The sequence below is a fragment of the Tauraco erythrolophus genome, chromosome 9 (assembly GCF_009769465.1).
Source record: "Tauraco erythrolophus isolate bTauEry1 chromosome 9, bTauEry1.pri, whole genome shotgun sequence".
Taxonomy (NCBI): Eukaryota; Metazoa; Chordata; class Aves; order Musophagiformes; family Musophagidae; genus Tauraco; species Tauraco erythrolophus.
In genome coordinates this window covers 38,759,099-38,774,247 of record NC_141473.1, presented here as the reverse complement: position 1 = coordinate 38,774,247, position 15,149 = coordinate 38,759,099, and the positions used below count along the sequence as shown (strand labels likewise).

Here is a 15,149-nt window from a genome sequence, read left to right as displayed (position 1 = left end):
ATAAAATAGATTAAAAACAGAAGAAGTTTGATTTCCTACCATACGTTCTTCTTGGGTATCTGAAAATAAAAATGCGTGTCTAATGTTTTTTTCTGTACCTCGCATATGAAAGAAAAGTGACTTGCAGTTGGGGAATTTGTATCATAAAATAAGTTTTTAAGACAACAAAAGTGTGTTTTTTTTTTTTACTGTAACAAATGCCAAACTGGAATTTCAGGGTGTGGGTGGGAAGTGTTCACAGTAGGAGCTTTTATTCCTACTGGTGGAATATTGTTTTCACGCTTGCTGACCCAACATAAGTTGGTCCCATATGGGAAAATGTCACTTCTGTGGTACAGTTTTATCTAAGATGTAACGATGACACTTGAAGCAAAAGCTTGGTGGAGAGTGGCTCTATTAATCTTACAATCTGAAGTGTACAAGGATATTTTAAGCTGAATAAATGTGGGGGGGTTTGTTATTAAAATGAGTGCTTCGTTATACTTGAACTAGGACAATGTAGCCATGAAGGCAAAGCCATTGTTTGTACTTCTTGCCAAAATGGTGGTAGAAAACCTTGACCATCAGAATGTGTTCCCAGAGCTTTTATTTTTTCTAGATTGATAGCAATATGTTTGTACTAGAAGTCATTTAAATGTTTGCAGTACCTGTATTGAACTGTGTGAAACGGGGAGTTTGACTTGCATCTCGCAATACTCGCTTTCTTTTACTTCACTGATTTGTATTAGGGGTGGTTTGCAGACATTTGTACTTCAGCTCATAGTTTTTCTGCTGTGCCATACATCCAAGAAGGACTTTCCATCACAGTGCAAGACCAGCAGGATGATAAAAAAAAAATATAAATGACCACCACCACTGCGTAAGGTGTTCTGCCTACTGCATATTTATATTCTAAATAAAAAATTCTGCCTTGCGAATGTGCTGCTGTTTTAGAGGCATGGAGCTGTATCTTTGCTTCGTCTGATCCTCCTTTTCTGCTTTTTTTAAAATTATATCTGAGTTATAACACAACATTACCTAAACCTTCAGTCTTTGCAGAGTTGGTCAGGCTTCATCTATGGAGATGGAACGGATACTAGTGGAGATGTCTTGAGTTCCTGTTAATGCTTTTTACAAAAGTGCTACTTTAAGGAGGAAAAAATTCTTGCTGAAAGGTTACTCCATCCTCTGTTGCTTACTGTGATTGGGGGGGGAAAAAAAGCTTCTATCATCACTTTCGAGGTTTTTCCCCTCTTTCAGAGCTGCAGTGGCCCCTGTTTTGGGCACGCAGCTCCCCTGTGCCCCACAGCTTGCTATGAAGAGGAAATCGGTCAAACTGCTCTTTTTGGCCAAAGCTCAACGATTTCTGCTCAATTAGTTTCCGCTCTCTGTACCGTTCTTCTGCCTGCGGCCCGATCCAATAAACATGGACGAATGCCGTTGAGAAACCCGTGTCCCTCTCTTCAAGGCTTCCGTTCCTGGGGGAGCGAACCGCGGGAGCCGGGGGGGGGGCGCCGGTGCCGCCGCGGGGGTCACCTTGAGCGCGGGCTCCTCCCGCCCGGAGGGGGGCGCTGTGGGCCTGCTTCGCCCTGCCCCTCGCGCGCGCGGGCAGCCAGCCAATCCCGCCGCCCGGCCGCCGCGCTGGCCCCGCCTCCCGTGCGCGCGCAGGCGCGGCGGGCAGAGGCATGGCGGCGGCGCTGTCGCTGCTGGGCCGGGCCGCGGCCCTCGTTACCGGCGCGCAGCGGTTCCTCAGGTGCGGGCGGGACGGGAGCGGCGCTCCGGGGCGGGGCGGGAGGGGTGTGCTTCTCCTCAGCGGGCTGCGGCGCTCGGCGGGGGCCTGTGGCGGTAACGGGCGGTGCCGTTGTGTGCAGGGGCGGCGGCGTCGGCGCGGCGGCCAGGTGCCTCACCAGGGGGATCAGCTCGGAGGAGCGCCCGAAGCGGCCGCTGACGGCCTATTTCCGCTTCCTGAAGGAATACCGTCCTGCTTTTAGGCAGAATAATCCAGGTATGAGGTCCGAGGGGAGTCAGGCGCGGGAGGGCCCGCGGTCAGCGTTGTTCGCGCTGTGGGAATACCGAGTGCGCAGGGTGCCGGAGGTGGTGCGTTAAACCTGCCGTCACTCCCGCTACGTACCGTCTTTTCCTTCCAGAATGTGCCATTTAGGCGGAAAAACGGAGCAAGGTGTTGCTTTGTAAAACTAAACTTCCTGAAGTAGCTAAAACGCATTACGCTGGTTTCAGAGCGATTGTGTCCAGTTCTGGGCCCCTCAGCTCAAGAAGGACAAGGAACTGCTGGAGAGAGTCCAGCGCAGGGCCTCAAAGGGAGTGGAGCATCTCCTTTCTGAGGAAAGGCTGAGGGAGCTGGGTCTCTTTAGCTTGGAGAAGAGGAGACTGAGGGGGGACCTCATTAATGTTTATAAATATGGAAAGGGTGACTGTCATGAGGATGGAGCCAGGCTCTTCTCAGTGGCTTCCAATGACAGGACAAGGGGAAATGGATATAAGCTGGAACATAGGAAGTTCCGCTTAAACATGAGGAAGAACTTCTTCCCGGTAAGGGTACCAGAACACTGGAACAGGCTGCCCAGAGAGGCTGTGGAGTCTCCTCTGGAGATGTTCCGAACCCGCCTGGACGCATTCTCGTGTGATGTGATCTAGGTGGTCCTGCTTCGGCAGGGGGGTTGGACTAGATGATCCTTTGAGGTCCCTTCCAATCCCTGACATTCTGTGATTCTGTGATTCAGGAGACTAAACCCATCTTTTTATCTGTAGCGTACCACCAGTAATTTCAGCATTGCTGTGCTTGCTGCCTGGGCACTTATTAGCTTCGTTTTCTGTGCTTAGTAACTCAAAAAGGGAACAGCTGTGTGTAACTTTAAAAATGTGTGAAGGAAGAGCTCGCTGGGGCAATGCTCGCTAGCAGTGGTTTGTGTCTTTCAGTTATTTCGAAATCTGTGTGTATTTGAAGTAGACTATTGTTGATACAATGAGCTGTATGTGATTTTATTGTGATGCTTAGTAATTTAAAAACTACGTGGCGTGGATTGCCTCGATGTATATGGGAGAAGAAGTAAAGGTGTTTGGAGGAAAATGGTTTTCTGGGAATAGGCTTAATTTATTATAAAAAACTTCATTTATATGCAGTCGCTCTTCTTGTCAGGGAGCAGCAAAATGGAAAGCTGCGCCGATTTCGAAAATACTGTTCCACATTAAAATTTTTAAAGAACTATGGTCATTATTGCGTAAGTCATGCAGTAAGTTTAAGCAGGGCAAACCATTTGATACGCCATTTTGCTCGGTAGTTAAGAGTTCAACAGTCTGAAAGGTTGAGGATTGAACTTGCAGAGCTTTTAGTTGTTACTTGTTTTATTTTATCATTGGCAAAGCATTGTATTTTCAGAGGTTTTAAGATTGGTATGCTTGGACTAAATACTCCCCATCTGTTTTCCAGAGTTCTGGAAGTCAGGTTACCGATAAGAGCTTAGTTCTGCTTTTCTGCTTTTGAGATGGATGAGCGTTCCATTTGGGGTGGGAGAGAGGAAGATCTGTTTTTTCTTCTAGTGTGAAGCAGAGGGAAAGCCTGTAGAGGATTTTTCCCTTCTCAAATTCAGGTCTGGCTGGAAGCCTCATCAAAAGACTGCAGTGCAAGGGCCAGAGGCAGCCAGCTGAAAACCAAAGCAGATTCAAGTCACTGTAATTTTGTTTGTGGGAGAAGAAAATTGCTTTACTTTCATTGAATAACATTGTAAATAAAGGTCTTTATTTTAATAAAGATCAAGCTTATGTGCTCTATCAGGTGGATAAGGTCACATTATACTTGCTTTGAAGAATCCATCAGACTCTTCTTGCCAAAAAATTGAGAACTGGAAATTATACGTTTGGATTCCTCCCTCCTTTCGGCCCCCCTCCGAGTCCAGACCATCTTGCATCATACAGAAAAGGATCCAACTCAAAAGAAAAAAAAAAAAAGAAACTGTTATGGGGTTGTAATAGCTATGTGTCTGGAAATGGTGCTTCATTTTATTACTGCATGTTTCATTGAAGTTTGAACCAAGAGCAAGGACTCTTCCCCCCAAAATATTACAGTTCCCTTTAACTGCAGTGATAAGTTAGTTTTATGAAAGGAGGAAAATATATTTGTACTCGAAAAAGATAACTAGTGACAGCTTTCCTTGGGAAAAAATTGAAGGAGCTTACTAAAAATACAATATTGATCTTTATTTTCTTGCTTTCTAATTTTATTACACAGAAATCAGCAACATGGATCTGGTTAAAAAAATGGCAGGTGCTTGGAAGGAGTTACCAGCATCACAGAAGCAGGTAGGTTGTGTCTTCGCACTGTGTAGTTGGAACTCTGTGAGTCTCAGGGGTTGTTTTACTTGGTTTGGTGTCTTCTGTGGGTTTTTTTGTTTTGTGTTGTGGGTTTTTTCGTTGTTGTTGGTTGGGATTTTTTTGAACATCAGTTAAAAAGCACTTACTTACAAAGGCTCAGCCGTAAAAACAATTCTGAAGAGAGCTGGGAGGTTTGAAGTACTCAGAGGAAGATACTTTGACACTTCTATGCATGATCTTGGTTTTAGTGTTTTTAATCTGTTGCCAGAGGAACAAATGAGACAGATCTCGCTCTATGCAGCTGTAGGGCTGGGAACCAGTATCTCATTTCTTTTTGAATGGTAATTGTGTATGTGTGTGCATTATGTGTATAAGTATGTAAAGTAAGTATTGTAAAGTCGTTTGATTCCATATGCACGAGTTAGGTGAAACCTCAGTTAATTTTGGTGAAAGGACCAACTTTTTTTCCTGCTGATTACATAGTAACCAGGGACCTAACTTACAGATAACTTTAAGTTTCGTCTCACTTACTTTTTGTCATAGGTAGTGAAGTTTCTTTAAGAGTGACAGTTTCAAGGGATAATGTAAAACAACTCTATGAATTGCTAATCATTGCCCAATATAAGTTCCATTTTTAACAGAGTAATGATTGTTCTATCTTGATTGCAGTTAGCAATTAGATTCAGTGAGGAACTAATCACTGTTTTCTAGCTGAAATAATATATTTTCTCAATAGAACTGAAGTGCTCTTATATCCCTTTTGGACTTCTGGCTTTATGTGCCTTGGTATAAAATATACCTTTTCGTTTATATGTCTGAAATGGAGAACAGTACGGTGATTTTCCAGATCTACCTGGATGCTTGGTAGCCTGGCTCAGCTGCTCTTGGTGCCCTAGTACCAAGAATAATGCTTGTTTATAATGCTTCTGTCCCTGGTTTTGGCTGGTTTAGGGATGTGCTCGGTGGCTGGGGCACCTGCATGCTGCAGTGGGTATACACACTTTAAGATAAACCGAGATAATTCATGGGGAGAGCCCAGGTTTAGAATCTGAGTTCTTCTGAATCCATTCTGCTAACCAAACAGATCTGAAATTGCTACTTTGCTTTAAAAATGTTGCATTCCAGGGTAGTCTGTAATCTTTTTTTATTAGTAGAAATGTTAGCTCTTTTAATGGTCAAGTGCTTCTGACTGAAAGCATCAGTTTAAGGGTGGTGATTGATTGTGTTGCAGGCTTATGAGGAAGCTCGAAAGTCAGACTGGAAAAGATACGAAGAGCAGTTGGCTGCATATAAAGCCCAGCTAACTCCGGCCCAGGCTGAGGCTTTGAGAGAAGAAAGGAGAAGGCGACTGGCAAAAAGAAGATCGTTCAGGAAAAAAAGAGTAAGTGTTTTGAAGTTCAAGTTTCTCTTCTCTCGAGGAGCCTGAAGACTGTTTGTGTTGTATATACGGAGCAGAGTTGAGGCACATTCAGAAATACAAAAGCAACTCTCAGCATAAAAAAAAAACTAACCACAAACCCAAACAAACCCCTCAAAACTCTGTAGATTAAAATAATTGCTGGTGTTAGCTGTTATTTTAGTGGCTTTCCTGCGCTTGAAGACCAGAACTAGTATGTATCTTTATGCTTAGAGGTAGCTTCCCTGTGCTTTTTTCTTCCTGAGAAGAAAACAGATCATAAATGATAGGTAATAAGACATTTGAACCAGCAACATTTTCTTTGCTTGGGAAAGAAAGAAATACCTTTCCACAAAGGCTTTGTATCTGTTACTTCAGTGGCCCCTACAAGGGAGTAGCTCTTTAAAGTTGCCTTTTTTCCTTCCTTTCTTTGGATTCTGCCAGTTTGCTCTCTATGTAGCTGCTGACGTGTTGATTTAGGGCTGCATAGAGGCACATCTCTCAGTGTCCTTTATTGACTTATTCATACAGATCGTCTTCCCTATTCCCTTTTAGCTGGTTTATATATAAATTCTGAGAGACAGAACCATCTGTAAAGGTACAATATTATGGTTTGTCCAGTGGCAAAATAAGTTGAAGTGGTTCCTTACTACTTTTTTGTTTCTGTGAATTAAACTGCTGGTGTGACTTTGCCTCAGTTGGCAAAAGTAAAATTAATTTGGTTTAAAAGACCCCTCCTTAGAGGAAGTTTTTAATCCGAATGATTCTGCTGATCCCTTTTAGAGTGTGGCACCACAAGGAATTTAGCTGTCATACCTAATACCTAAGCAGATGTGAATTTGCAGCACCCAGGCTGCAGTGGGCATGTCTCAGGGCTGGAGGAAACAAGAAGTGTAATTGCATCCATAACTTGCTGTGCTTTCCCTCTCTCACCATCATCCCTTTAGGCAAAACATTCTGATAGCAGAAGCCTAGTTCTGTTTCCCTGGAAATCTGCTGGTTCTGTTCCACCTTCTCACCTCCCACAAAGTTGGGTATCTGCCCTCCTCTCTGCAAGCATGCAGTATTTCACCCCAGAAACCGAAGCCTTACGAAGACAATAGAAAACCTGTCGTCGTTACTTTCTTACTGAGTGGAATTTAGTAACAGTCTTTGGTTTCTGGAAGACTTAGCTGAAGTAAGAATTAGTTTCAAAATGCTTTTTTTTTTTTAACATCTGAAAATTCAAGCTGTTAGCTCTTCTTAGTTTTGTTTCGCCTAGTCAAGTGGTGAGAGCGTCTTGACGTACAGTCCAGTTCACAGAACAAAACACCAAAAAATGAATTTGAGTCTGATTTTTGTATAAAACATAAAGGCAAATGGGAAGTTCAGTTTTGGAAAAATTCATGCTTGGTAGATCGAGTAACTCTTTTTGTTGTTTTTAAAGGAATTGACTGTGCTTGGAAAACCTAAAAGACCTCGTAGCGGCTTCAACATTTTTGTGTCAGAAAACTTTCAAGAAAGTGAGGGAATTTCGCCTGCGGTAAGCCAGGAAAAATTGTGCTTTAAAATAGATATATTGTGTTCTGAAAATCTGTTTTATATACTGTCATTTTCAAAGAAACCATTCAGTATCTGGATGTTGCTCTGCTTAGGTGACCTTTTTTTTAGCTGCAGTGATCTGACTGTACTGCTGGTGGCATGTCCTATATCAACTGCTCTGTGGGTATATGGACTTAAAATATTTGTGCTGTTTAGAGACTTCATCTGTTCCTTCTGTAAGGAGAGAATTCTACTTTTCTTTGTTTTGCTGTAGAAATAACGTTAGTTTTTCAAATGGTTGTGGCAGCCTGCTACCGTTTGTGTGGTAGTGGTTATTGTACCTCCTGTAGCACAGCTGATGTTATGGAACACGCAAGAGTCCCTCAGCAGACTGGCACGTTCCGCACTGAACTGCACTTCGGGGTGGTTTTAAGTTAATGCTGGTGGATTACAGCTCTTGAAGCACTGGAGACCTCCTCTGTGTGCTTAGTACGTTCCTTACCCTGTGCATGTAGTCAGTAAATCAGGATGGTGGAAATAGTTTGTTCCTCGGTTTTCTGCGTACAAGGCAGGCATCTCCAGTCGGCTGAGGCTCGATTTGACACACACACACAAGGCAAAACACTCCTGAAGTGGTGCAAAGTTTGCTGTGAACGTGGTTAATGCTTGTGTGGGCTCAGCTTAAGTTAGAGCTTGGTTCAAACGAAACCAATATGGAGGGTGAGAGGTAGTCGTGTTGCTATAAGTCAGCTCAGCCATTCTGTCTGCCTGCTTTTGCAGCAGAGTAAGTAACTTAAACTGCTTTGTGCTTCCATTATCTGTGAGTGTGGCTCAGATGATGCCCAGCAACTTGTTGAACTGTATTGTTTATTATTTACCTACATTAAGAGGGTGGGGTATTATGCGACTGTGTGCTTTTTTGCATTGGTATATGCTTGTCTTTCAGTAGCGCGGCGTTCATCTGTAACCCTCTGTGGTCAGTCTGCTGTTAAAATAATCCCCCTGTATTGCATGTTCTGTATCTTGTAGGCAAAGCTGAAGCAATTATTTGGCGTGTGGCAAAAAATGTCCAGTTCTCAAAAGCAGGTATGTCAGCGGATTTTGGTGAGGCTCCGATCCAATCGGAAAATTACAAACTTGAGTCAAAATTAATAAAGCCATGCAAAATCTTGAACTTGGCTGCTCAAAATATAATGCTGAGGAAAATACTCTGAGATGGTATTTATGCATCTTGAAAAAGATTGTCATTACTTTTATTCCAGTAGTGACCATTTCTTTCACATTGTTGATGAAACGCGTGTGAGTGGGATAGGATGGAAGTTCTGTATGCCTGGAAATGGGTGCTGAGTGGCATCTAGGGAGGAAGATGGAATAATTTGCAACAATGCAAGTTTTTTCCAATAATATATATTATTTTTAAATGCTGGCATAGGAACTTGCTGCTCATGGAAAGACTTTAGAAGGTAAAAGGAACAGAAATCTACATGTGACGCGCACACAGTAATTTATTAACTTTGGTTGTCTTGAGGATAGTTTTCTGCCAGCTTTCTCAGAGTATTGAAATATGAACCTGCAGATGGGTACAAGAAAATTGGAGGGGTACTATACTGAAATCTAATCTAAACCTCCAGATTTTCAAGTACTCTGTACCTTACTTTCCCTCCTCCTGTGTGCGCTTCTTCAGATTGTTTTGAATGTGTACTTAGAACACGCACTAGGCTTGTGTTTTTTCCTGTAGAAAAAGAATTTGAAATAGTTCTGCGGCAATATCTATTCCTGTTCCTTACATAAGTCAACTCTCTCAGACTGGCACTCAAATAAAAAGCCTGAGCTGTTAGTAGTAATATTGAATAAACTTTTCCCGTTCAGGGATGGCTGTCTGTTGACATAACCATAATTCAATGCTACGGTTTCGTGTTTTTGTTCATGTTTGATGTTCTTTGAATTTTCTGGAGACGAAAGTGAGCGCCAGGGATGTGCACTGCGCAGGGCTTGTAGTAAGTCACCTTTGTATGAAAGGAGAGGATGTGACATGGCAGTTACCCTGACAAAGCTCTTACAGTGACTGTTGATACCTAATTTTCTTGCAGCCGTACCTCCAGCTTGCCGAAGACGATAAGGTTCGGTATGAAAACGAAATGAAGTCTTGGGAAACAAAAATGGTTGAGCTCGGACGCGAGGACCTGATACGTTCCACAAAGCAAAGGTCACAAAAGAAAACTGCTGAACCTGCACAGAAAGCTGAAAAAGCCAAAGCTTCCTCACCTGAAAACAAGGCAAAATTAAAGTTGAAAAAGTCGGAAGAATAAAATGGTGAAGTGTTTTGTATTTAATCCCCTTTGGTTGTCACGTCTGTATCCTGCTGTGTTAATGCTGCAGTCAGCATTAGCACTGAAATTTGGAGAAGTGGAAAAGGTGATCAGGTAAGAGAGAACTCAGTGTCCGTCGGAACGGACTGGAATAATCATTGCAGGTGTATCCTGAACTGCCCAACAATAAGCGGTTAATCAAGCTGTGAATAGTGATACTGACATCAGCAGAGCTGTCCCATAATGGCAGATAACAGCTGGCTTTTATAAGGTATTTTTTATGAAAGCAAGAATATTCTACAATGTTACCATCTAAATTCTGTAAATAAGAGCTGAAATCTGAGTTAATGCTGCTGTGTTTTATTCCCTCCATGGCATTGGTAGTGAAATGTTCTACATTTCAATAAAAGGCACAAGAAGTGTAAAATACTTTTATTTTACGCACCTGTCTTTTTGTATGTATCAGTCCGTGTATACCACTTATGTTGCATTTCATTAAAGGCTGTATGAGTTTTGTATAAACGTTAATCTTTATTGGGCTTTTATTCCGTGGTTTTGTTCGGATGCACGGAAACACTTTTGCCTCCCTGTTGTCATATTTGGGACAGCCTGGAAGCAAAAGAAAACGTGTGAACTGTTAACAACTTTGAGCTTTAGTCTAATAAAGACAGGTATTTTTAAGAGCTGCTTTTTTTGTTTTTTTTTTTTTACTGGGGTCTGTATGTCTTGCTGAAAGTCTAGGTATTTAAATTAAATTTAAATAGGTATTTAAATTTTAAATAAGTATTTAAATAGGTATTTAAATTAATCATGCTGGAGAGCTCCTCTCTTCCCAGGGAGAGCGCTCCAAGCAGGTTATGGAAGTTGATTCTATAGAATCAACTTGAGACCCCACCTGGAATACTGCGTTCAGCTCTGGAGTTCCCAGCACAAAAAGGACATGGAGCTGCTGGAGCAGGTCCAGAGGAGGCCACAAAGATGATCAGAGGGCTGGAGCACCTCTGCTATGAAGACAGACTGAGAGAGTTGGGGCTGTTCATCCTGGAGAAGAGAAGGCTCCGGGGTGATCTTATAGCAGCCTTCCAGTACCTAAAGGGGGCCTCCAGGAAAGCTGGAGAGGGACTTTTGACAAGGGCGTGTAGTGATAGGACAAGGGGCAATGGCTTTGAACTGAAAGAGGGCAGATTTCGATTAGATCTAAGGAAGAAATTCTTCCCTCTGAGGGTGGTGGGGCACTGGAACAGGTTGCCCAGAGAAGTTGTGGCTGCCCCATCCCTGGAACTGTTCAAGGCCAGGTTGGATGAGGCTTTGGGCAACCTGGTGTGGTGGAGGGTGTCCCTGCCCCCAGGGCAGGGGCGTTGGAACTAGACGATCTCAGGTCCCTCCAACCCAAACCATCCCATGGTTCTCATTCCCCTGGAATCGCGGCCGCGGGCGGAGCTGCGCTGCTCGCCCGCCCCGCGCATGCGCAGCCGCATGCGCGGCCCCACGCGCCGCCCAAGTCTCGCGAGAGGCAGGTGGGGCGCGGCGGTCCGTGAGGCGGCGTTGGCGGGATGGGGTTGCTGGAGCAGTGCGAGGCCGCCTTCGGCTCCCCCGACCTCTACCGCGTCCTGGGCGTCCGCCGGGAGGCATCGCCGGAGGAGATCCGCCGCGGCTACCACCGCGCCTCGCTCCGCGTCCATCCCGACCGCGCCGGGCCCGAGGACAAGGAAGAGGCGACGCGGCGGTTCCAGGTGAGCGCGGGCGGGCGGGAGGCGGTGGCCCCTGACTGACTGACCGACCGACCGACCGACTGACCGACCGGCCTCTGCGTCCCCACAGATTCTGGGCAAGGCGTACGCCGTGCTGAGCGACGCGGAGCAGCGCGCCGTGTACGATGAGCAGGGCACGGTGGACGAGGAGGGCGAGGCGCTGAGGAGCGAGCGGGACTGGCGGGAGTACTGGCGGCTGCTCTTCAAGAAGGTGAGAGCGGGGCCGGGGTCTGGGAACGGGAGCGGGCGGTGGGACCGGCAGGGATCACCTCAGCGGGGCGGCAAACCCGCCGGGAAGGGGAAACCTGCTTCAGAGTTGGAGCCGTGTCTCTCGTACGAGCTTTGGGTAAAACATTTGGGGTTTTTTTCATGCTGCCTCTTAAATCCTTCTGGTGAATAAACCCCGCAATTCAAGAAGCGTCCTCTCTTTGCTTCAGATCACTGTAAAAGATATCGAAGACTTCGAAAAGAGCTATAAAGATTCAGAAGAAGAACTCGCTGATATTAAAGCAGCGTACGTGGATTTTGAGGGTGACATGGACAGAATAATGGAGTCTGTGTTGTGTGCAGACTATACAGATGAACCAAGAATACGGAAAATCATAGAAAAAGCCATTGCCTCTGGAGAAGTCCCATCCTACAAAGCTTTTGTGAAAGAGTCTAAGCAGAAAACGATGGCAAGAAAAAGGCGGGTAGGTTATATCAATCAGGGACCACAGGGAAACATTATTTATAATACTCTTTTAATCTCCGTTGGTAGAAATAAACAAAACTTTCTTGAGACAAATGTTTGCCACAGGATTGATGGGTTACAGATCTTGCTCAGTATCTTTGATTTTAGCATTTAGTCACCTGGGTCCTCCACCCCCACCCTCCCAAATTGTTGTGAAAGGCTTTTGAGTTGTAGTAGGCTGTGGCCTATTACTTCTTTCTTTTATTTTGTCATTATACACAATGGCTTATTATAGTTTTGCATGTCCCTGCATTTATTTACAAAGCCATGAGTTGCTGGAGTTAAGAAGCGTACATGGGGGTGGAAATATATTATGCCTGCCTTTCAGCGGGTGTGAAATAACATTCTGGACTGAATGGACTTCTTCTCTAACCTGTTTTGCTGGTTTTTTGGGGTTTTTTTTTGTGGACACTTTGTAGAATATGCCATATGCACATCACAATAACCTTTCTCTAGTTAAGAAATAGCCACTAAGACAAAAAAAACCCAAGTGTGGGTGGGGTGAACAGGGATGGGGATAGACATCTCATCGTGTTCAGCATTGTGAAACACCAAAAAACTGTCCCACTCTGCTAGATTGCAGAACGAGAATGGGCATTCTCCTTGACTGATCCCTCATCTGTGGCCAAACCTGGAAACCACTTGTGTTTCCTTGCAGCTGTTTATATACAGGTGCAAAATAAAGTGTTTGGTAACTGGTATAAATAAGACTTTGTCAAATAACATGCAAAATACTTTTTTAAAAACTAGTTTGCTATTTTAGGCTGAAAAAGAAGCTAGAGAGGCGGAAAAAACTAAAAACGAACTGGGCCTTGGTGGAGAAAATGACTTGAAAGCACTGATTCAAGTAAGGCTTTTTGTATCTGTTGAAGATAATTAAGTTACTGGCTTACAATTGTATTTTCCCTGAGCATCTCTGTATTTTGGATCCTTGCAACTCTTCTGAGTTCCTGAGGTTAAAATGTGACCTTAACGTTGATGATTGATGTGCTTTTAATAGTCAAAAGTACGGTGTGGATTTTATTACTTATGTCTTTTTAAAAATTAACAGTTATTCTAATGTGCTTGTCCTTACTGCATACACAATCAAAATATTTAACTTCTAGTTTTAGGTGGTTAGGCAGGGAGTGTTAATGATTCTTTATTTGTGAGGGATTCCATGAGGATATAGAAGTTGATAGGTCTTAGTGTTTTACTTTTTTATCTTGGGGATTGAGGAAAGAAACATACTGTTTACATTCTGTTTCTCGGAATGTTTTCCATTTCTTCTTGTTGTCTAGTGGGCTTCCTAGAATGTTCATGCTTTATAATTTTTCAAATTGTTATGGAGCTTTGCGTCTAAACTAGAAATTGCTTTGCTTTTTCTAGTCTTATGTCATGATTTTTTTTTTATAGCTGCTTTTTACCTCTGTCTTGATACTTCTGGAAGTTAGGTATAGAGGCTACGGTACACAAGTAGGCTTTTGCTTGACAGTAATATGCCTCTTGTAGCTTGTATTCCCTGCTTAATATATTCCCTGCTTAATATATTCTGAGAGTTTATGTAGCTATCTAACTTCAACAGAATAACCTGTACTGGGAAATAGTAAAAGTTTTGGGGTTTTTGTTTTGTGTTTTTTTCCCTCTCCCAGAGCAGAAACAAAGATCGACAAAAGGAAATGGATGACTTTTTAGCCCAACTGGAAGCAAAATACGGGAATAATGCTAAAAAAGGAGGAAAGAAGACTGCAGCCAAGAAAGCCAAGAAATAAAGAACTGTGTAGACTGAAATATCAGGTATCATTTTCGTATGGGAACATGTGGATTTGTGAGAATTTCAGATTTTTTTCTGGATTACTGTTTCGGAGTGTGTGTGCATCAACTTGCAGTGACTGGAAGGTATGATACTGAAGGCATCACCATGAACAAGACAAAGCATTCTGTTTAAAATCCTTTAGGTGCTTTTCAGTTAAGATAAACAGGTTCTTGATGCAAGTTTTGTTACGGTAAGGAAGTGGTGTGATGTTTGGGATGCCTGGGTGTTTATTAAAGCACCTTCCTTCCCAGCACCTAATGGATATCGGTACAGCTCACGGTGAAACAGTGTAATCCCACACCTTTGAGAGTCTTCACTGCTGGTTCCTGTGGCTTCTCAGTTGGAAACCTTATCTTTTTGCTAGTCAAACGTTTCTTTTGTAACAAACCTTCTGCTGTTTTTAAAGGTCTTTGCACTTCAGCTCAACAGGTGTTTTTTCAGATATTCCAGTGGTTTTATAGAGATACTTTTGAAAACTGCAGATTTAATAAATGACAAGTTTTTGCAGAATTCTGTGCTATGTTGCTTCCCCAGCCCTCAAAGCTTTCTAAGTAACTGTTCAAAGCAAACAGGTGGTGTTGACTCTTCTGACTGATTTAAATCAAGTAAATACTACATACTTCTATAGCAGCTGAAAATATGGCCATATTTTTAACTGTGGTATCAGGTTAGATGAAAGGGCCACCTAGTGTCTTTACCTGCGGCGGATGCCTTAGGAAGGATCTGAGACTGCAGCATGTATGTGACTTTGCAGAAATGCTCTAACAAACTGGTGAGGTAATAAACTTAAAAATGCACAGAACAGAGTCAGTTCTGTGTGTTTATAGGATTCGTGGTGTCCCGTGACAAGGAGTTGCAAAGCTTAGAAATGTATTGCATGTTATTTCGATGGCATCACGGTCAAGTCCACAATGGGATGGTAGTGGCTAGCTACTTTAGTTCTGTTATTTCAGAAGTTAATTACTTCTCTGAGATGTTTAAACACTTGGAAGGTTTTTACTTCAGCTGGATTTAAACCACTTGATGTAGTGTGCAGGGGTATGAATTTGAAGGACAACTGGTTTTCAACTTATCCTATAGCTCAAAGGAATGAGGCTGCCTTCATTTTGTGGATCATTTTTCAAAGGCTTAGGAGCCACAAGGTGAATGCTTACTTTCAAGCTGAAGGTCCCCATTGCTTCAGTGATAGCATGGAGTAACTGGCTATTTAATAGAGCTTCCTGGGGGGAAGCTGGAGGTAGAATGTTCCCTCTGTTCTCTCTGGGCTGCTTTCAGAAGTTATCCTGATTCTGAGAGAGTACAGCATATCGTTACGTTGCATAAAACGACTCAAACG

General features: G+C 43.3%; 2 protein-coding genes across 2 annotated transcripts; both read left to right on the top strand.

Annotated features, from left to right (window-relative positions):
- The first annotated feature begins 1,664 nt into the window (after positions 1–1,664).
- Positions 1,665–10,197, top strand: TFAM (transcription factor A, mitochondrial). Its single transcript, XM_086616344.1, has 7 exons — positions 1,665–1,732; positions 1,851–1,984; positions 4,226–4,296; positions 5,540–5,689; positions 7,131–7,226; positions 8,255–8,311; positions 9,316–10,197. Exons 1-7 carry the CDS (start codon positions 1,665–1,667, stop codon positions 9,532–9,534), a joined length of 795 nt encoding a protein of 264 aa, XP_086472470.1. The 3' UTR covers positions 9,535–10,197.
- An 890-nt stretch (positions 10,198–11,087) lies between these two features.
- On the top strand, positions 11,088–13,774 carry DNAJC9 (DnaJ heat shock protein family (Hsp40) member C9). Its single transcript, XM_086616338.1, has 5 exons — positions 11,088–11,267; positions 11,356–11,496; positions 11,723–11,977; positions 12,782–12,865; positions 13,650–13,774. Exons 1-5 carry the CDS (start codon positions 11,088–11,090, stop codon positions 13,767–13,769), a joined length of 780 nt encoding a protein of 259 aa, XP_086472464.1. The 3' UTR covers positions 13,770–13,774.
- The last annotated feature ends 1,375 nt before the right edge of the window (positions 13,775–15,149 follow it).

Excerpts from the sequence above, each read along its gene's own strand:
- TFAM (XM_086616344.1), top strand. The coding sequence starts at position 1,665 with ATGGCGGCGGCGCTGTCGCTGCTGGGCCGGGCCGCGGCCCTCGTTACC. Across the intron at positions 1,733-1,850 it reads GGCGCGCAGCGGTTCCTCAG|GGGCGGCGGCGTCGGCGCGG; the intron begins GTGCGGGCGGGA and ends CGTTGTGTGCAG. Across the intron at positions 1,985-4,225 it reads TTTTAGGCAGAATAATCCAG|AAATCAGCAACATGGATCTG; the intron begins GTATGAGGTCCG and ends TTTATTACACAG.
- DNAJC9 (XM_086616338.1), top strand. The coding sequence starts at position 11,088 with ATGGGGTTGCTGGAGCAGTGCGAGGCCGCCTTCGGCTCCCCCGACCTC. Across the intron at positions 11,268-11,355 it reads AGGCGACGCGGCGGTTCCAG|ATTCTGGGCAAGGCGTACGC; the intron begins GTGAGCGCGGGC and ends GCGTCCCCACAG. Across the intron at positions 11,978-12,781 it reads CGATGGCAAGAAAAAGGCGG|GCTGAAAAAGAAGCTAGAGA; the intron begins GTAGGTTATATC and ends TTGCTATTTTAG.